Source organism: Lepidochelys olivacea (genome assembly GCF_965140295.1).
Source record: "Lepidochelys olivacea isolate rLepOli2 genome assembly, chromosome: 18".
Lineage (NCBI taxonomy): Eukaryota > Metazoa > Chordata > Testudines > Cheloniidae > Lepidochelys > Lepidochelys olivacea.
In genome coordinates, this window is record NC_140428.1 from 12,464,923 (window position 1) to 12,486,355 (window position 21,433).

Below are 21,433 nucleotides of genomic sequence, written 5' to 3' on the forward strand. Positions count from 1 at the left end.
GCGGGCAGTGCCAGGAGCGAGGCGGCAGCGCTGCCCCGAGCCGCTCGCTCTGCGCCCTCGCGTCCTGCCGATGCGCGCCCGGGGCAGCCCCTCGGGGGCCGCGCTGCCGGGGCCGGGCTCGTAGCGGGGCCCCGGGTCTCCGTCCTCGGGGCGCCGCGATGGAGCGCGCCCGCCCGCCGGGCCCGGGCTCGGTCTCGCCGCACGTGGACCTGGTGCTGGGCGCCACGGCCTGCTGCCTGGCCTGCGTCCTCACCAACCCGCTGGAGGTGATCAAGACGCGGCTGCAGCTGCAGGGCGAGCTGCGCCCGCGGGGCACCTACCGCCGGCACTACCGCGGGGTGCTGCAGGCGCTGGGGGCGGTGAGCCGCGCCGACGGGCTGCGGGGGCTGCAGAAGGGGCTGACGGCCGGGCTGCTCTACCAGGGGCTGATGAACGGGGTCCGCTTCTACTGCTACTCCCACGCCGAGGACCGCGGGCTCACGCAGCGGCCCGGCGGCACCGTGGCGGCCGGGGCCATCGCTGGGGCGCTGGGGGCGTTTGTGGGCAGCCCGGCGTATCTGGTGAGTACCCGCCGCGGCGCTGCCTAGGCCCCCTCCGTGCCCCCGTCGTCTGGTGCCTTCCCTCCTCAGCCCCTGCGGACACCCTCTGCCTCCTGAACCATCCTCCTGCACGGTCACGGTCACTCGGAGGCAGGGTTCTTCTCCGCTTTCCCTCCCGAACCGCGGCTGGGCTGTGAAAACTGGGCAGCTGCCGCGGCCGGCTCCAGAGGGGGCTGCATTTCCGTGCTGGGGGAAGTGATCCGCCTGCTGGAGTGTTGGGAGACCTGGCCCTCTGGGCAGATGCAATGGAAACCTCCCCTGCTGCTGTGTTTGCTGGAGGAATTCCCTGTGCGGTCAGCCTGAGTTAGGAGGAAAGCAGGTGTCTGGTGGGGGCAAGGAAGGGACAAGACTCCGGGTCTCTGCAGTGGTGGCTCCATGGATCGTCCCCTCAAAGTGGTGTGAGTCTCCAGAAGGGCTGAGGTGGGGGCAGCGCTGCGAGAGGTGGCTCTTGTGGGGCGGCTGGCACGCTGTGGTCACACAGTACCAGGCTAGTAGCAACCTGTTATCCCAGGAGACCCCTCCTGGGGGAGCAAACGAGATATTGGGCCACATCTCTTCAGGGAGCCCTGTCACAGGTGGCCATACAGCCTGCAAGCTGGTAGCTCTGTCCCCTCCCGTGGCTCTGGGTGGAGAATCACCCCCATAATAGAACTCTGGGTCTGGAACGTATCAGCCCCAGTTGCATTTTGCATGGAGATTAGGGGTTGTTTGAACCCCAGGTGCAACCCACATGGGTGAAACTGATGCAAATGCTCGCGTGAACCCCGCCATGCTAAAGCCCCCAGGGCCCTGCAGGTGCAGCAGTAACAGTATGTGAGCTGATAACAACCTCCCGGTCACACCGAGCCGGCTGTCAACATTGGTGAGGGGCAGGAATCTATCCAACAGGTCTGGAAACCAAACGAACCCCTCTGAGACCACAGAACCGAGCAGAAATAAAAGCAGGAGGGGAGGTTAACATTTGAGCCAGACCCAGTACCTCAGCGCGATGTTCTCAGCACCACCCTGCCCCATAGATACAAGGGAGGGCTAGAATATCACAAGAGCTAGCTGGCCCCGTTCTCCTGCAAAAAGGTTTTAACTGTATCCTCGTCTCTGCTGCTTAAGGTGGAAAAGCTCAGATGGTTCCCAAGAGGAGCGTGGGGTTCAATCCCCCCCCCCAGGCTTATGATTTCCCTTTGGTAGAAGTGACAGCTCCCATCCGGATAGCACCAGGGTCTCTAATGAGAGAAAATGGGTCAAACAGAAGGGGGTGGGAGGAGACGAGGGCTCCTGCCACCTGTAAAAGTTGTCATGAATGTGCATCGTGTTTATGCTGCATCGTGTGTCAGTGTCACTCAGTTGCCTCCAGCGACATTTCTGGGTCATTAAGGATCCTGTTCCCAGACTGGCCTGGGTTTGCATCTGGAGTCCCTGTGAAGTACCTGATTTATGGCCCCCTTGCCACCTCTGCCTGTATGAAGAATTCCCAAATCGTCCCCCACAGCAGTGCCAGAGTGATGGCTCACAGGGGCCCTGCAGGGAAATTGAGCTGGGAGAGCAGCTGGCTGACTCTTCTGGCCCACAGCCATTGCCCCCACCTGCCCATCTCTGTGCTGCTGGAGGGGCTGGAGTATTTACAGAGCAGTCTGGGTGGGGTGGGTTCCAAGGGGCAATGAGTTCTGGAGGAGACTTTCAGCGCCCCGGACTCCTGGCCTCAATCTTAATAAGGTCGTGAGAGAGAGAGGGTTTGGTCTTGGCAAGTCCCTATCCGTGCACCTCGCAAGGGTACCACCAGATCTGGTATGTCTCTGCCGGGCAGACCTGGGAGTGAGCTCGGCTGAATCACTGCAGGTCACGGCTGAGGGGCCCCTCTAGGAGTGGGGGCAGACTAAGGAGACTGTGGGTCAGGATTGAGGGGCATTAGTAGAACTGTAGGGGAGAACCCAAGACAAAAGCAGAGGGGCTGTGGTCAGGACTGAGGGGCTTGGAGTGGGCTGTTCAGGACTGGACCAGCCTGGGTTCTGTGGGGCTGCCACAACCATAGAATCCTAGAGGATCAGGGTTGGAAGGGACCTCAGGAGGTATCTAGTCAAACCCCCTGCTCAAAAGCAGGACCAATCCCCAATTTTTGCCCAGGAATCCCTAAATGGCCCCCTCAAGGACTGAGCTCACAACCCTGGGTTTAGCAGGCCAATGCTCAAACCACTGAGCTATCCCTCCCCTGGTGAAGCCTGAGCTGAGGTGGTGATGACCTTTATCAAGTCCTCTGCAGTGGATGTTAGCTGGGCTCTGGAGAGGAGGTTGGCAGCTGCAAGAGAAGAAAACAACAGGGCTCAAAGTCTGAAAGGGAGCCAGGCAGAGACTCATGCAACCCACCCCCAGCTCCTCTCTGCTGGGAGGACAGGCAGACTTACAAAGAGGCAAATTGTTCATTTTCCCCAGATGCCTGAGCTCCCATGGGACCCCTTCCCCCTAGCTCTGTAGCAGGAGTGGGCAAACTTTTTGGCCCAAGGGCTACATTGGGGTTGCAAAACTATATGGAGGGCCGGGTAGGGAAGGCTGTGCCTCCCCAAACAGCCTGGCCCCTGCCCCCTATCTGCCCCCTCCCACTTCCTGCCCCCTGATTGCCCCCCAGAACCCCCAACCCATCCAACCCCCCCCACTGCTCCCTGACTGGCCCCACCCAGAACCCCCGACTCATTCAACTGCTCCCTGTCCCCTGACTGCTGTCCCGGGACCCCCCGCTCCCTACCCCCTTACCATGCCAGAGCCAGCCATGCCGCCACGCTGCCCGGCAAGAGCAGCGGGCCAGAGCACTGGCGGCGTGGCACGCTCAGGCTGTGGGGGAAGGGGGACAGCAGTGGAGGGGCCAGGGGTGAGCCTCCCCAGCTGGGAGCTCAGGGGCTGGGCAGGACAGTCCCGCGGGCCGTAGTTTGGCCACCTCTGCTCTATAGGATGCACTGCAGCCGCAAATCAGTCTCATTAGACACAAACCCAGCCAGGTGGATGAAGGGTGAATGCGGATGGCGGAGTTATACTTTTCCCCCTCAGCTCTGATTTCAGAATCAAGTCTGCTGAGCTCACAGTCATTGTGAGGAAATCAAATGCGATCTGCTTCTGCCAAAAGAAACAAAACAGGGGGAGGACAGAGCCACACTCGTTGGCTTAGGAGAGGGAATTTGTGCTCTCCGGTGAGTCTGGGGAAGTAAATTCCTTCCTTGGTAATAAATCCACATGAGCCATTGGAGGTGCCAGTTGGTCACCAGTCAACTAGATCACAAGCTCTTGATTGACTTCTAGCGTGTCAAGAAAGGGGGCAGCTGAATGGGCATAAGGATTTTTCCAGTGCTTTTCATCCTGAAGGATCCTAGGGGCATGTACAGGAATCGCTTCACCCACTACTGTAAATGCAGCCATCTCTGGGGTGGGATGTGGTAGCTGTTCAGCAGCGCTCAGCAACATGATACAGCTGCTGAGGAGAGAAAGTGAATGAGAATATCGTTTTCCATGTAAAGCGCAGGGGTATTCAGGGAGGCAAAATGTACTTAACCAAAGCAGAATTTGGCCACAACACTGGGGCTCATGCCTCTAGGCTAACAGGTATATGCCTAAAGTTAGGCTCCTAAATCCATGTTTAGGTGCCAACTTAAGTGACCTGATTTTTAAAAGTGCTGATCCCCCAGCACCTCCCATTGATGCTGCTGGGTGCTCAGTACTCCACAAGCACCATGCTGGGGCTTAAAGACTCTGAGGGAACAGCGCCGCCTACGGGAAGCCCAACACCACTTCCAGCAGCTCCCCTGCTCCTCCTCAGAGGTCTCCCATGTGAAGGTCTGACCCTGCTCAGCGTTGGAGCAGAGGAATTGAGACATGGATCAGACCAGTGGTCCAGCTACTCTAGGGTCATGTCCCAGCACCAGCTGCTTCAGAGGACAATGCAGTAAACCCCGTAGTGGACCCGTGGGGGGTAAATTAGAGAAGAAACTTCCCGTCAATCAAGTTATGCCCTTGTGAGGGGGCAGCCCAAGGCGGGGAGGATGCTGCCTCTCAATGTGGGTCACAGCAGTGATGGATCATTAGCAGCAGCACCTGGTGGGAGGGTTTGGAAAAGGACCTCCTGGACTTGGGCTCTTTGTGGGTGAGTCTGGAGAGCAGGGTGGGTCCCATGGGCGGTGGGTGCCCTGTTGTTTCCCACATCACTAGGACAGGTTGCAAGTTGGTGCCTGGATCTTCACTCCCTTGCACTAGAAGAGACTAAGAGGAGTGGGAGTGGTTCAGTGGGGTGACTCCTGCTGTCCACGAGGGCCTGAGCCAGCCCCACCACATGGGTGTCTAACTTGCTATGGGGGGCTGGGTGTAGCCTGGCAGCTTGCTCCTTTCTAACCTGGCCAATTCCCTTTAAATTGTGACAGGTCAAAACGCATCTGCAAGCCCAGACTGTGGCAGCCATGGCTGTGGGGCATCAGCACAACCACCAGGTGAGCAGAGGGTTCTGGGATCTGCCCAGTCTTCCCTGGTTTGTGCATGTGACCTGGAGCAGTTGTTAACGCTGGTGGTGGGATGAGGAGTGTTGTGTGCACAGGATGCTGAGGGGACTGCGTGGCTGTGCTGGGTGTAGAGTGTGCGTTGTGTGTATGTTGGTGTTGGGGTTCCAGGGTGAGCTGCAGCTGGATCTCTGTCTCTCTTTGGGCCCCTCTTTTAAATGGAACCTCAGGGGTCACTTGGCTACAACACCCCCTCTTTACACATCATATTACTGCCTCTGACCCCTCTGGCTCTGGGTATAGAATTCTCTCCGGAGCTTGTGACCAGTGTGAACCTGTGGTGCCTCTGGGCAGCTTGATCAAAGCCAAGTTTGGTTTACTGGTTCACAGAAATTTAACAAGCAGAGAGAAATGGGGTTAAAACAATAAAAGCCTAAACACATTCTGTCTCACCTAACCTGAGCCCCTCCTTGCCAGTAGGTTCCAGGTAAGGCACCCAGCTGCGGGAGACAAGTTGCATCTTGTAATGGCTGCATCTTGGATAGTCTGTCACCCCATCAGTATCTCTGCCCCCTGAAATCACAGGTTCTCTTTTGATCCTTTCCACACTCCTGTCCCACCTGGTGATCTCCTGTGGTTTTGTGCTGAGCATCTGAACCTGGCCAGACTAGTTTCTGCATTTCTCCAAACGGTCTGCTCTTTGCACAGTGGCTTCTTGGTGTTCTCCCACTGAGCACCAGGGGATAGATTCTGTCTTCAGCCGTTGTCCATGGGTTCTGCAGGAACCTTTTAGCCAGCAACACCTCAGCATCCAAACCCACAGAGATTATGTACCGTTATATTAGTCATAAAAATAAATAGAGAGAATTCCTATGTTCTCCACAGTAGGACGATGTGCAAAGGGGGTCTGAATGTATAGCACTATGGGGGTCGTGTGTGTGCTTGCATGTGGATTTTGTGTAGTAAATGGGCCTGCATGGATGTGTAAGTGTGACATGCATTGCATACTGGGTCCATGTGTGCAAATCTAGTGGAAATGCCTAGGTGCCCATGAGAACGGCGTGTGCGGTAGATGTGTGTGCCTGAGTGTGGTGTGTGGCAGATGGTTACATGTGTGTGCGATGGATGTGACATGAATGGTGGATGTGTGTGCATGTGTCCATGACACACGTGGCACATGTGCGACATGTAGCAACACGTGCTGTCTGTGTGTGCTGGATGTTCTGTCCGGCCTGTGGAGTGCAAGACCCTTGCACTTGAATGGCACAGGGAACCACTGAGTTTTCATGCCCGTTTCCCTGGAACGCACTGGTCCTGTTCCCTCCGGGGGCCCCCTTTGTTGAGGCTCCCGCAGCTGCCTTGCTCTGTACACACTCCCATGAATGCTCCTGCAGATGACGACACAGAGTGTTTTTCAAGAAGAAAGTTGCTGAATGGGAGGAACGGGCCTGGGCGGGCGAGGTGCGGGGGGACGAATTGTTGTCATGGGCCATTTGCTGCTGGGGACTCTGGTGACGTTGGCCCCACCAGGCTGTTTGTGTTTCTCTGCGTGGCAGCCGCACGAAGCAGGTTCCAAAGTCCTCGGCACTTTTATTGGCTCCACTCCTAGGGGCGGAGGAAGCCAAGGCCTCCTCATGGGCTGGAGGTACAGTTTGGCCAGGACACGCCGTACAGACAGCAGTCTGTCCCAGGCTGCTGGGTGTAGCCACAAAGTTGCCTGTAAGGGGATTATGTAAGTGGAATCCTGCCAGCTCTTGGGTCTAGTGCAGCCCCGCTTCTCTCAGATACTAACTTACAGGCAGACCCTCTGCCAGGCTGCATCCTTGGCACAGGCTCACTCAAAGCCACTGAGCCCCATCAAAGCCACTGACTGGGTGCAGCATGCCCTGCCCACTGCAGTACTGGATTGACCCAGAGATTCCCCCCTTCCTCCCAGAGATCCCTAAATCCTCCTGTTTTCTGCCACTTTAATATCTCATCATCTGTCTGATTCTCTGCATAGGGTGTCTCCAGCGCCTTTGAGACCATCTACAGGAAGCAGGGGCTTGTGGGCCTGTGGCGGGGTGTGAACGGCGCTGTGCCCCGTGTCATGGTGGGCTCTGCAGTGCAGTTGGCCACCTTTGCGTCAGCCAAAGAGTGGGTCGAGAAGCTCAAGGTGAGCAGTGGTGGGAGGGGCTGCTTGGCCCCTAAGGGGTGAGAGATGGGCAGGGTCATGGGGCCTGGCTCTGGAGTAGTGTTGCCAACTTTCTAATTGCAGAAAACCGAACACCCTTGCCACACCACGCCCTTCTCCGAGGCCCAGCCCCTCCCTTCTCCGAGGCCCCTTCTCCACCCCACCACTTCTTCAGGCCCCGCCCCTGCTCACTCTATCCCCCCTCCCTCTGTTGCTTGCTCTCCCCCACCCTTGCTCACTTGCTCATTTTCACCGGGCTGGGGCAGGGAGTTGGGGTGCGGGAGGGAGTGAGGGCTCCACCTGTGGGTGCAGACTCTGGGGTAGGGCTAGAAATGAGGGGTTCAGGGTGTAGGAGGGGGCTCGGGCAGGGGGTTGGGGTGAGGGAGGGAGGGAAGGCTGGGCGTGTGGGCTCCAGGCTGGGGCTGAGGGGTTCAGAGTGTGGGAAGGGTCTCAGGGCTGGGGCAGGGAGTTGGGGTGCGGGAGGGAGTGAGGGCTCCACCTGTGGGTGCAGACTCTGGGGTAGGGCTAGAAATGAGGGGTTCAGGGTGTAGGAGGGGGCTCGGGCAGGGGGTTGGGGTGAGGGAGGGAGGGAAGGCTGGGCGTGTGGGCTCCAGGCTGGGGCTGAGGGGTTCAGGGTGTAGGAGGGGGCTCGGGCAGGGGGTTGGGGTGAGGGAGGGAGGGAAGGCTGGGCGTGTGGGCTCCAGGCTGGGGCTGAGGGGTTCAGAGTGTGGGAAGGGTCTCAGGGCTGGGGCAGGGGGTTGGGGTGCAGAGGGGGGTTTGCGATGTGGGCTAAAGGCGGCACTGACCTCAGGTGGCCCTGGCATTTCCCGGGGATGGAGGAAGTCTGCGCAGCTCCTTGGCAGCATGTTGCTCCGGCTCCTAGGCAGAGGGGCAGCCAGGGGGCTCTGTGCCGCCCCTGCTCGCAGGCATCATCCCTGCAGCTCCCACTGGCCACGTGGTTCCTGGCTAATGGGAGCTAAGGAGCTGGCACTTGGGGCAGCGCCTGCGGGCTGGAACTGCGCACAGAGCCACCTGGCTGCCTCTCCGCCTGGGAGCTGGAGGGACATGCTGCCACTTCCCAGGAGCCACGTGGAGCCGAGCATGTAGTCTGCCTTAGCCTCGCTGTGGCAAACCAGACTTTTAGCAGCCCTGTCGGCGGTGCTGATGGGAGCTGCCAGGGTCCCTTTTCGACCGGGCGTCTGATCGAAAACCGGACGCCTGACAGCCCTGTTCTGGAGTGTGGGACGGGAGGTATCCAGGGGTTAGGTTTGGTCTATCCCCTTCTCGTGGGCCAGTCTCCAAGGCCATCCCTGCCCCAGCCTTTAAATTTGCACCCCAGCAGATGGGACGCTTAGCACAACACCCACTTCTTGGGCACAAAAGATTCCAGGCGCCATCTGTGGTATTGTGGGCCTCTAAGGCCTGTCATGTTAGACAAGCAGCCACAAAGCCCTGGCCTGGTTTCTGAGGCCATCTGTGTCCCAAGGCCCCTGGTCCAGTCGCTTGCAGCATCTCTTCAGAGATGATGCTCATGCCGCGGCTTCCCACCCAGGGCTCCTTGCCTTCATTTCCCCCTGCTTTCGATCACCAAGGAGGAATCCGTCCTTTGTGCGTGGATGCAGCTGCCCCCATGGAATGACCCCACTCCTGGGAAGCAAACCCAGGGCTCCAATGGGGCAGTGCAGGGTGCCAACTGCTGAGCCAGGCAGCTTCTTATTCATTCATCCAGGCTCTGTAGACGTGGGGATCAGGGAAGGAGGGGCAGTCACCGGCAGGGGAAATCTCTGTTGCACCTCCCTCTGTTGTAGGAACGCCGCAGCTATCTTCCTTGCCACAGATTCATTCACATGATCTACCGAAATAGCCCACGACGCCAGCTCCCCTGCCGTACACCCTCCAGGGTGGACTGGAGGGAGCAGGGACTGGTGTCAATTTCACATGGGTCTTTGTTCCCTTAGAGACAGTGATGCCTATTCCCCTAATCAGGTCTGACTCAGGCCTTCATGATCAGCAAAGCAAGCAGCTGCTGGGCTGCCAGATTTAACCCCCCACCTCTGCTCCAACTCCCCAGAAGTGGGGGTGGGCGGGGGGGAGTGAGGTGGTCTCATAGCCTGCCCTCCCCCCCACTGGCCACTCAGATTGACAGGCTGGCTCTGCTCCTAACGTAACTCAGAAAAACACAGCACTGCTGCCCTCAAGTGGATCCCTCCCTGGCCCCCAGCGCTGACTCGGTACTTTCCCACCACGAGATCAACAGGGCTCCGGTGCGGGCGAACATTCAGGAAGGCGAGCGGAACTGACGCACTGCTTAAAACACACTTTATCCTGGCTTTTCGCCTGGATCATAAAAGCTAAAAATAACAGCGGGGCGGGTGAGCTGGCGGGGGCGCCCCGGCTGCTCCCAGCCCACGGGAAAATAAACAGCTGCCTGAAGAGGACACGCAGAGGGCAGGGCCACCTCCCCTCATGCTGTCGGGGCCAGTTGCTGCTCCGACAGGCCCATCTGTTGCCCCCTAGGGGCTGGGAATTAATTGCACCTCTGTGTCTCGAGAGATGGGTTCTTGGGCCCACGTGAATCGACATTTCATCATCCTGGTGGTTCAGGATTCGGATCCAGGGCCCCAGTTCGGCCCATTAGAGAGATGGAGGGAACCAGCCGTGTTTGGAGCGGATCTGGCTCAGCTTTTGAACACTTCCAAGGTTCAGGGGTGGGTGGGGCGTCAGATTCAAGGGTTTGGTTCGACCCATGACGCAGAAGGGAGCATTTGTGAAATTTGGAGCCAGCCTCATGATTCTGGCCCTGCCCAGGAGCTCAGGGGTGTCTGGATTTGGGTTTGGGCCTGGGGCTTTCCCCACCCTCAGTGGGCATGGTGGGTCACTTCGAGGAGTATTGGATCCCTATACAGCCTCATCTCTCTCACCCCCACCCCTATTTACCTTGCCTGCTCCCTGCATGTGCCTGTCATCTCTGTTGCTCTGGCGATGGTGGCGTTCTCGTGCTCATGGCAACGCGTGGCTGCTGCATCACGAGCAGCAGGATCTGGTGCAGGGTTGAGTGTAACTGGTCCCCTGTCTGGCAGTGGTTCAAGGAGGGCAGCTGGATGGTGGCCTTGGCGGGAGGCATGATCAGCAGCGTGGCGGTGGCCGTGGCGATGACTCCCTTCGACGTGGTCAGCACCAGGCTCTATAACCAGCCCGTGGATGAGCGGGGCATGGTAAGTCTGTCCCACAGGTGGAACGCCAGGATCCCCATTTACTGATAGCTGAGCTGTACAAGCAGGCTGCCGAATTGTGGGGCTTGGATCCCAGCGGTTCCTGGCTCGCCTCCCTGTGCTCAGCCTACTAGGCTATGCTACCTGGACCGTCTTCACGTGCACCAGTCTGCTGAATGCACTCAACTTCACAGCATTTAAAAGCAAAATCCACACCATGCTGCTCAAGGCCGGGCATAGGTGGTCAGGCCCGGACTAAACCGACACCACCCACCTTCTAGCCGCTATGTGCCAGCCTCACAGTGAGTGACCAGCTGAGCCATGCACCCTCCTGAGCCCGGCTGGACTATGGGGCAGTGAATCCCAGAACAGTGGGGCCTCTTGGAGAGCTGACAACTCCCAGGGCTTCCAGTGCAGGGCTGCTCATTTGAGCATCTCTGCTCAGCTGACCTTTGCTGAGGTGGGGCCTGGCTGCTGGGAGACCCAACCCATAGAAGGGCTCCACAGATCAGAGTCGACAGTTTTCCACCCAGACGCCGGTACAGGCTGAGGAGAATAGGTGGGAAAGCCCCCTGAAGCTGGCTGCACCCATGTTCTGCACTAGCTGAGGAGCGTGTGTTGGTGTCTGTTGCAATAGTCCAGCCTGAGAGCTCACAAAGACATGAGAATGCTCACGAGGTCCAGATACAGGGTGAATGGCTCCCAATGGAGATGGAGGAGACCTGGTGGCATTAGGCCTCGTCTTGTCCACAAAACTGCAACATCTTGCAGGTTTTCATTTGAAAAGAAAAGACCCAGATTCTGCCCTCAGTTACTCTGGCGCAGGCTGATCAATCTCACTTTGGGGTAACTGGCAACACAGTCTGGCTCATTAATGGCTCTGTTACTGAACTGTGGATTTTCAGTACTTTACCTCTTTCAATGCAAAACCCACCCTTTTGTGAAAATGATCCAAAAGGTGTGTCATGCTGCCCTGGTGGCTCAAGAGTGTGAGTGCCAACCTCAGAGCAGACTGTTTAGAATCAGGACACAAACCGCAAACTGGTTGTGAGTCCTATACTTAAATTTCACTAACCAATTATCAAGCATCAACTGCTCAGACACTGTAACAGCCTCCATGGAGTCACAGACAGTCCCCTTGGGTACGCCAATCTATCTTGCCACCCAAGTAAGCCTGCCTTTGTGATAGATAGTCCCTTATACCAAAATCACTACAAGATTCAGGTTATTTCCAGTCCCAAAGGACCAGTCACTTACTTCAGGTCAATTGCACCTTAGGTCTCATACCAAACACAATGTTTGTAGGCAATCCTATAATAAATGATCTGAGGATTTACTAACTAGGAAAAGGAAATAGGAGAGTTACAAGGTTAAAGCAGGTAAACAGACACGTACAAAATGAGTTAGTCTTAAGTTTCAAAAGGTAATAGAAGCTTCTCTAATAAGCAGGCTCTATGTGTCCGTCAGGGCTAACCCACACCAAACACTGGGCTTGTGCTTAGAATTCCTTGCCCTTAGAGTCCAAGCAGGCATAAAAGACACACATCCCTCCTCATTAGGGCTTGTTATTCCTTCCCTGCTTCTGCTTCAAGTTGCAAATTCAGCTGTTGGAAGGAATTCAGTATCCTCTTCATGGCGGGGATGGGGAGGGAAGGGGAGCAATCAACAAAGTCTTTTGTCCTCTGATGTTCCACAATGCTTTGCCTGGCGTTGATGGGCCTCTTTCGTTGGGCAGGAGCCAACACCTGTTGGAAACGAGTATTTCACATTTGTTAATGCTTCTCTCCTGCCTGATAACTTACAGTTAGACAGCAAACACTTTAAATATTACTTTCTAACGGGGGATTCAGATATTGTGAGATGAATGCAGGCAACTACGTACCAGCATTTCATAAAGTCTAAAGACATTTATATAACTCTAGCTCCTATTTTAACCATGATGAACCAGACTGGTATGTGTTTGTCACTGGTCCGTTGAGACCTAGGGGCCATGCACTGCAAACGTCACAAGCTGTAATTTGGGAGTGGGAAGATGGGGGGACTATAAAATAGTCAGAACTGCTTGTGCCTCAATTTTTCCATCAGTAAAATGGGGCTTAGTAGTGTTGACTTCCCCCAAACAGACGAGTGTGAGAGCTAACTAACCACTGTCTGCAGCATGTAGAGATCCTCACATAAGGAGCTCAGAGCATTGTGAATTATTCTGTTTACTGAGCTCAGGGAGGGCAGGGGGCAGAGTTTTCAGTAGTGCTCAGCACTAACCATGCACGGCTCTTTTGAAAATCTGGCCTGGCTTGGATGTTAAAGCGGGAGAATATCAAGCAGGAGTAGAGAGGCAGAGTTAACTCTGTGTACAGCATTCAACCATTCCTGGAGCCTCTGGCCAGTTCTGGTGTCCACACATCGAAAGGGATGTTGACAATTTTCCAAGAGTCAGAAAGATGCCACAGGAATGCTCTGAAGTCTGGGAGACTAGTGAAAGATTAGAGAAGCTCTGGCAATTTCGTTTCATAAGAGAAGGTGAAGAGGTAACTTGATCACAGTCTACGTGAATATGTGGGGAAGGGATTTCTGGTGGCAGGTGGTTCTTTTAATCTAGCAGAAAAAGACAATGAGATCCAGTGGCTGGAAGCTGAAGCTAGACAGTCAGACTAGAAATAATGTGCTTGTTACTAACAGGGAGGAATTAATCCTTGGGAGTGGTGGAGTCTCCAGCAATTGGAGTCTGTAACTCAGGACTGGGATGTCTTTTTAAATGAGACGCTGTAGCTCAGCCAGAAGTTATGGGCTTGCTGCAGAAATTATTGGCTGAGGTTCTCTGGCCCGTCTCAGACAGGAGGCCTGGCTAGATGGTCCTCGTGGTCCTTGCTGGCCTTACAATGAGTGAGTTACAATAGCACGTAGACCAGATCCATGTATATTAAACGTGAGGAGTGTCCTGTGTGTGCTGGGGCAGGTTTCTGATACCTCTCTGTGTCTCCTGTCCCCAGGGGAAGCACTACCAAGGGTTCCTCGACTGCTTTGTGCAGATCTCCAGAAAAGAGGGCATCCTGGCTCTGTACAAAGGGATCGGTCCTGCCTACCTCCGTCTGGGGCCTCACACCATCCTCAGCCTGCTCTTCTGGGACGAACTCCGGAAGCTCACCTACCGCCACCAGCAACATGGAGTTTAAGCCCCTGCGGCCATGTGGGCAGATCCTGCCACGAGATCATCTGCACATGGATTCTGGAATCTCTCTGCCAGCCTGATGGGACCAGAAGTGAGGGACGGGGGATACGGCAGTATAGGAGCCCAGACAGTCAGCTTGAGACTTTCGGGGGGTGCTGAAATCCCCCAGATTTGTAGGGTTTCAGGAGAGAGGAGCTCTGTATCCAACTCCACTGCCTACAAGAAGCTCCCACCTGCAGACACTGCTCCGAGTGAGAATGGGCTTCCGTCCAGGAGCGCTGGCCAGCTGCTGTGGAGCGAGAGGGAGCTGTCCTCTATGTATGTGCCTGGAAGCCAGGAGGTCTGAGTTCTGATCCCAGCTCTGACACAGACTCCCTTCTGGGGCCTTGGGCAAGCCCATGTCCCTGCTCTGTCTCTCAGTTTCCATCTGTGACATGGGGATCAGAGGGCAGTTGTGAGGATTAAATGACCTGATGTTTTGAAAAGTTCTTTGATGCTGTAAAGAGCTGAGTAGATACATGTGCCAGGTGGATTCTTGCCAGGTTAACTTGGCCTTCGAAGGACATAAAGGACCCAGTGCCGTTCCTAAGCGTTGTTCAAGGAGAAGTTCCCCGGTGCAGGCCTTGGACTTCTTCCCTGAGTAAATCGCATTTAACCCTAATGGGAGCTGCTGCAGGGAAGAGTGGACTGTCATGGACAGGGTACAAAGATTTCAGTCTGGAGGCAAATCCTGCAGCAGTCTGTCCTAAAGAGCACGTAACCGGCAATGCCTGAGTCCCAGCATGGTCCCAGCCTGGGTTGCCCATGAACCTTGCTGTGCCCATCCCTGTCCCGGGAGAAGTTCCAGGCGCTCAGACACCAGGCACGGCACAGGAACCAAAATCAACCGGGAAGCAAATTGGTGAGGGGCTGCCCTTAGATGAGGCCGTGGAGCCCCACAGCTGCGGGGCAAGGAGGGCAGCGCAGGCGTGGGTTTCACAGTGAATTTGATTTGCTAGTTTGGGGTTAACTTTCGACACTTGCTTCCCCTGGCCTTGTAAGGCAGGAACGCCCCACATCACCACCTCCCCACATTCCTGCTCAGTCTGATTCCAGGGACGAGTTCAGCTCCTCTGCTCAGCCAGGCGGCACCCGGAGGTGCAGGCTGTGCTCAGTGTTCCAAGGTCCTTGCACGCAGCCTGGGGCATGTGAGGGAGGCAGGTGCGGGAGTGGATGCTGTGCCACAGGCCGGGTCAGTGGGGCCTGCTCCTGCCCTCCCAGGGGGCAAGCAGGAGAACAGCTTACTGAGCAAGGGAGACGTCTAGGTCCTGGGCTCTGCCACGTCTCTAAGCCTTAATCTCACCCTGCCCTAGTGCCTGGCAGGCGCTGGGTGCGCCTAAGCCAGTGCTGCCCACTCTGTGCAGGGCGTTCACTTCTACTCAGCAGATGCTGGAATCAGCCCCAGCTCCGGGCTGCTTGCGGCAATCAAATAAAAGATTTTTTTCTACTTTTTTATTTTTACATCTCTCCAGCAGGTTTTTATTTTGCTGCTGAACCAGGTTCCTTTCCCTCTTCCCCGCACCAACCACCTGCTTCTGCTGGGAGTACAGTGCCCAAATCACACCTGTATCACACCCAGCTCAGCGTGTTGCCAGTGAACGCTGCTGGGGGGAGATCTGGGGACTGGCCTCCCGGCTAGGAATTTCAGGCACCAGCAAGTTTGAACCGATGTAGGGGCATCTCTGGTATTGCCAAGGGAACGTGGCAGCAGTGGGCTCTCCCTGTACCCTCACACCCAGAAAAGGAGATGAGATCACTGCGTCAGTGCGGAGCTGGGCACTCTCGTGACAGATTTCAATTCCCCCCACCCTCGGGCCAGCACCGCCATGGGAGCGTTTGGCTTTCAGGCTCGCCGTGTGCTGCTGCTTTGGAGGAATTCCCCCGGGGTTGTTTAGGGCAGCAGGGCTGCCCTCGCGCCAGGCATTCAGCGGGGCACTAGGATGGAGGGAAGGCTAGGAGCTGAGCTTTTGAGAATCTGGCCCTTAGCAGAGCCAACTTTAACAATCACCCTTAGACTTGCTCTGAGCAGGGGGAGCTGAGGGGCCGATAAACTGCTGTCAGCCTTTGTATCCTGCCTGCGCGGCTTCCCCGGCCTTTGTAGCTGCCCGGGGTGGGGCTACTGTGCCTCCCCATGAACACGGTATGGCTCTTGGTCCCCCTCTGGTGGCTAGACATGCATAGAGATTTGTGGGGGTGGTACTGCCTGGAAACAAACAGCTCAGGCCGTAAAGCTGTAGGCATTGGCTCAGGAGGTCCCAGGCTCAACCCCCACTGGCAAAGCCAAGCCACGGGAGATGGTTAGAAATACACCAGTGCATACGAGGCTTAAAGACTGGGGGGAGGGATAGCTCAGTGGTTTGAGCATTGGCCTGCTAAACTCAGGGTTGTGAGTTCAATCCTTGAAGGGGCCATTTAGGGATCTGGGGCAAAAATTGGGGATTGGCCCTGCTTTGAGCAGGGGGTTGGACTAGATGACCTCCTGAGGTCCCTTCCAACCCTGATATTCTATGACTGCACCTGCACTAGAGAACTGAGCCATTAGTGACTGCAGCAGGGCAACGCCCTGCAGCGTAGTGTTGACAGTTAGCCATGCAGGTTTGGGGAGGCTTTTGCTCCACCCAGATACTTGCCCTGTATGGGAGCAGCAGGCACCCTGCCCTGTGGTCTGAGAGCACACCCCATTCATCCTGGCACCTTGAACAGGGATTCTGCAACTGGAATTTAGTGATCAGGTCACCTGTATGAGCCAGAATTGAATCCAGCTCCCCAGTGTCGGGGTAAACAGCAGTAATGACTTATGTCTGGCTCTTGATGTCTGGGGATCCAGGCCACAGTGTAAGAAGGGACCAATGTGTGCTCTTCCCTAGCTGACTGTTGGTGTATTTTGTGGGGGGAAAGGAGGTGATCAAATCCAGAGGGGTGCTCCAAGGGAAAGTGCAAAGAAAAACCTGTGCAGCTAACCGGGCCCATCAGAGCAAGGCCAGGCTCTGAGCCCCTTGCTGAGGAAGTGGAAGGGCAGCACCATGCAGACAGCCTGGGAGTGCAATGCCAGAGAGCAGCAGAATTGGGCAGGGAGTAGCCATCTGGGGGGCACAGAGATCGGTGCTGGTAACATGGTGCCTGCCAGGGGCCGCTTAAGATGCTGTGCTGCACACACCTTTAGAGATTTGCAGTGGACCCCCGGCACTTCCCCTGCTGCTGCTACCACCGCCCCCAGACCTGGTGCTGCTGGGTTGGAGGCTTCCCCACTCTGGCACTGCGAGTGCAGAAGGTGGGGGCCCGCAAAGATTCTAAAAATTAACACTGGCCACTCCAGGCTTGTATTAAACTCCCAAGGTCACAGCTTCTCTCTGACCTTGGATGGGTAGCTGTTGCCACCACCCAAATGAAAAGAAACCCTTTGAAACCAGGAAGGCACACTTGGGAATTCCTTCCTGTAGGGCACCCTCAAGCCCTTTCACGCCCCCTCCCAGGAAGGTCTGAGAAAGAAAAACAAAGGAAATCAGCTGTTGCCACCAGCTAATTAAAACAACACCTGCACAAACCTCTTAGGACCCCAAAACCCCAATCCTGTTCTTAAAAAAGGTACATTTTATTAAAAACAAAAAGAAAATACACCTGGAACGTAGGCTATTGCTAGATTTAAAAAAACCACTTACAAAATTTAAACATCAAGAATAACCTTCTTGAGGTCCAGCTTAAAGGTTACAAGTAAAGCAAAAAGCATTTGGGGTTTAGCACAGAGGAGTCCACAAGCCAATAAAAAATAAAAGGAATAATCCTGATCGTGGCTTCCTAGACATTCCCTGATTTACTTGCATTTTGCGGGGTTTTGATAAGCAATATTTAGGTATGATCTGATGGTTTTTCATACCTGGCTTTCAGCTTCTCACAGCATAACTGCTCCCTGTTCTCCTCTTTCTAGGAGAAAAACAACACACAGACAAAGAAGTTTTTTCCCAATTTTAAAAAGTTCTAGCCCTCCCATTGGCTCTTTTGGTCAGGTGCCCACTCCTTTTCTTTTACCTGTGAGCTTGTTAACCCTTTACAGGTAAAGCAAGTAGAGAACAGCTACTAACGGGTTTTATAGCTAGCTAACTGGCTGGCTGGGTGTCCATAAAAGGGAGCTCCCCCCTTCATTTATCACACCCCAGCCTGGGGCTGCAGAGGCTACTGGGCCCCAGTGACAGATCCTGGGATGAACTGGACCAGCCCGGGATGAACTGGGCCACACCAGGATGAAAGACCCCCTCAGCCTTAGCCCTGCAAGCGACTGAGACCTGCTCCCTGGGTAGGCAATACCCTCAGCCAAGGCTACCCTTCCCAGTGGCCCTTTCCAGGCAGGTCGGCACCATCTGCCCAGGGCCCAAGAGGGAAGCGAGCTCAGGCTTGAGTGGCTCAGCTCAACCACAAACAGACCCATTGTCTCAGCAGTGGGCAGCTCGCAGCCCGTAGGGCTCCAGTTAATGGGGAGCACGTGGTCCCCCTCCCTTCCCCAGCCCCAGCAACCCAGGACTGGGCACACTGATCTTCCATACGCAGGGGGTGGGGCGAGGGGGGTCCCCATGCCCCAGCACTGCCAGTGCCCCACACTCTGCCCCTCCAGCTTGGCCCCCCCCCCTTCCAGATGAGCACCTCGCTGTCTGGTTCGTGGCCGGGACACGGTGGCCGCACCACACTTCCATAACGTCAGTTGTTACCTCGAAGCTGAAGGATTCCCAGACAGTCTGTGGGCTGCGCTAAAATTCCTTTCCCTGAAGCAAACCTACTTTTGTATTAATATTAACCTTGCATAAAGCAGTTCAAGTATTTATACCAATTCACATGCAGTCATAAGAATGAGCATTGCATCATGCTGTGAAAAACACGAGACTTGCAATGCTTACTCTAAGTAGCATTCAGATATTATCTAGCTATATATTACAATAATACTCTGTAAGCGTTGTGAGTTTACAGACTGAGTTGAAATGGATACAAAAATATAATAAGGCGGAATTACCGGTAACTTTAAATTATGATAGGGATAGGAAGACTCAGGGTGCATAAATTCGGTTATATAGCACTGATTTAGGGTATCTCAGCAGACACCACAGAGCTGAAGCAGCAGCTGGGCAGCAGAGCCCATGGGTGCTGGGCACTAACATGGAGCCAGGTCAGCGCCTGAGCCCCGGCCTTACCTGTGCTGGGGGTGGGGAGCACCTGGGCAAGGGGCAGGGGCCACTTCCTGCTCCTCAGAGCCCCGTCTGGCAGCTGCCCCCGCCCTCAGGCTGTCCCACCAGCTTCATCCCTTGCCGCCAATCTGCCACCCTAGGCACCTGCTGGTCGGTCTTTGGTGCCGATGCCAGGCTGCAGCAGGACAGGCACTGCCAGGCATTTGTAACCCACGGGGGGGCGTTACGGGCCCCTCGGTGCGGAGCCACAGGCGGTTGTAGGCATCTCTCTCAGCCCCCAGCTGTGGCTCAAGCTGTAGATGCTTGTGCTTTCAGCTCTGGCGATCCCTAGTTCAATCCCAGGCACATCAGCCATAGCGTGTGCCCACGGGGGCTGGGATCCCTGTCCTGTGCACCAGCAACTAAACCTGGCATCACCCTGAGCAGGCCTGGTTCACCTGCGAACTCCTGCCGCCACCTACTGGGGCCATGCAAGAAATGCGACCAATTATACTTCACTGGCATCATACCGCCATGTGCCCAGCTCCCCTCATGTGTGCCCCTGGAGCAAAGGGCATACAGCACTGCAGAAAGGGGCACAGCCCCATAGAATCACCCCCTGGTGCCCTGCCCTGATGCCACCAGCGAGTGGTGCAGAAACTCAACAATATACAGAACCCACCACCACCATCAATTCAGTGCTGGGTCCCCCCTCTGAATTGGCCCTGGGGCTAGCCCTAGACGGTTTGCTGCTCTAGTCAGTTCCCCTCCCCTCTGAAAGTTGGGGTGGGAGGGGGACCCCGTTGGTGCTGGGGGTAGGGGGCACTCTGAAAAGGCCAGGACTGTCACTGATTGGCCTCCAGCTGGTGGGCGGTGGCTGGGCTAGAGGTGCTTAAAAGGATGATGCTTTAGGTGTCTGCTTATGTGGCCAACACCTATATCAAGTCATGAGTAGCCCCATCCACTCCCTGCCCCTTCTGTCAAGCACTCAGCTTGTCCCTTCTAACTCCCCCAACCCCCAAATCACAGTCCCTCCCCATCCCCCTGAATTTATCCCCCTGCACCAGCAGAAACTCTTGCAGGACAGACACCCCTCAAACATTCCAGGGGCAGCTGGGCTGTAAGGCCATGGATGTGGGCTGGAGCAGACCCACCCAGCGCCAAGAATAACTGACACAAACAATTAACCCTCCTGCCCCAAACAGCTCCTTGTGCCATAGGGGATGGGGGCCGCTACCCAAGCTACATTGAGCAGTCAGAAGCTGGCCAGGTCGCAAAGAGATGACACCTGGCTTCAAGCTTTAGCTGCTCTCGAGGGTTTGCAGACAGGGCTGCAACTCTGAGCACTGGGGAGGGTTTCCAGTAGCAGGGAGCGAGGTGGGGCAGATTTGGGCTCATGCCCCAGAAGGTGCCCTGCTCTCCTAAAATCCTGGCTGACTATGATTTGAAGTACAGTCCACTCAGATGCTCTACAATTAGGCTTAGCAAGCAATGAGCCCTGCAGGGTGCATGGCTGTTAGCATTGACCCACACAGAGCTGATCACAGGAGTGGGGCCTTCAGATTGCAGCTCTGAAGGGGTTAAAGTATCAGGACATCATAGTAATCATTGGTTACTTTAATCATCACTAAGTACCAACAGGTCCCTCTCCCTCAGTGTCTGACCACACTGCTAGAGAAAAAGGGGGGTGTAATTCAAACACAAATACCACCGTGTTGAGAAACTGGCTGAGAAATGTTATATTGGACCATTCGCACCTTCCACCCTGTGGCAGGGACATGTAAATGGAGGCTGGTCCTTTGCCATCCTCTTCTCCACATAGATCCCACCAGGCTCGTTAGAAATACCCAGACAGAAGAGAGCTGAGGAAAGGGGGTGAGCGGGACAGAGACCAGCTTTTCCTCTAGTTTCTCTCCCATATATTGTCTCCCGCCCCTGTGTTTACACTGATTAACTACACAGATGCAGGGCGGGGTCAGGCTTAAAATCACTTTAAGAAAAGAACCAGTTTTCTTCCCCTAGGTGAGCACCAAGAGAGAGAATACAACCCACAAAGGTTTTTTTTAAAAACTGGTACTTTTCCATGTTTTGGCTGTTTCTGTTTCATGCTCAGAGGCTAGCGGAGAAGCTGGGGTGGGCAAGTTCACTTTTGTTTCTGGTCAGTTTTCATGCACTAAAAACAATATCCAGTACTTAAGGAGAGTCTTAATCAGAAGGGTTGGAAGCTCTTTAGAAAGAGGGCGAGCATCATTTGCTGCATTTTACACATGGGGAAACTGAGGCACAAGCCACAAACTAACTTGCCCAATATCACAGGCTTTGAGTTAGTAGCAGAACCAAGCACAGAACCCAGCTTTTCCCCTCCATGTTGCTACTGGGCCAGGCTGCCTTAGGCTAGCAAAACATTGCAGTGTTGGGGATGCGAAATTGGCAGGGCGAATGATTTGTGCCCAACAGAAATCTGTTCCTTGGCCGTGAACGGGGCAATGAGTGGAACTATTTCTTTAGGTGAACCCTTGTTCTGAGAACTAACTTGCCTGGCTGGGTCCCTTTAACACAGGAATTCCAGGCAACCTTGTGAAGAGCCCTTCCCACTGCTGCTGGCCTGCCCACTCCCCCGGCCCT

At 55.4% G+C, this 21,433-nt stretch overlaps 1 protein-coding gene across 1 annotated transcript; it reads left to right on the top strand.

The window, feature by feature from the left end:
• Positions 1-15,119, top strand: SLC25A34 (solute carrier family 25 member 34). Its single transcript, XM_084651687.1, has 5 exons — positions 1-560; positions 4,994-5,059; positions 7,068-7,220; positions 10,319-10,453; positions 13,441-15,119. Exons 1-5 carry the CDS (start codon positions 159-161, stop codon positions 13,621-13,623), a joined length of 939 nt encoding a protein of 312 aa, XP_084507813.1. The 5' UTR covers positions 1-158; the 3' UTR covers positions 13,624-15,119.
• Positions 15,120-21,433: the final 6,314 nt, after the last annotated feature.

What these genes read in the sequence shown, in the direction of transcription:
- SLC25A34 (XM_084651687.1), top strand. Translation starts at nt 159, where the DNA reads ATGGAGCGCGCCCGCCCGCCGGGCCCGGGCTCGGTCTCGCCGCACGTG. An exon ending in GGCATCAGCACAACCACCAG is followed by an intron (nt 5,060 to 7,067) that starts GTGAGCAGAGGG and finishes TTCTCTGCATAG; the next exon opens with GGTGTCTCCAGCGCCTTTGA. An exon ending in CCGTGGATGAGCGGGGCATG is followed by an intron (nt 10,454 to 13,440) that starts GTAAGTCTGTCC and finishes TCCTGTCCCCAG; the next exon opens with GGGAAGCACTACCAAGGGTT.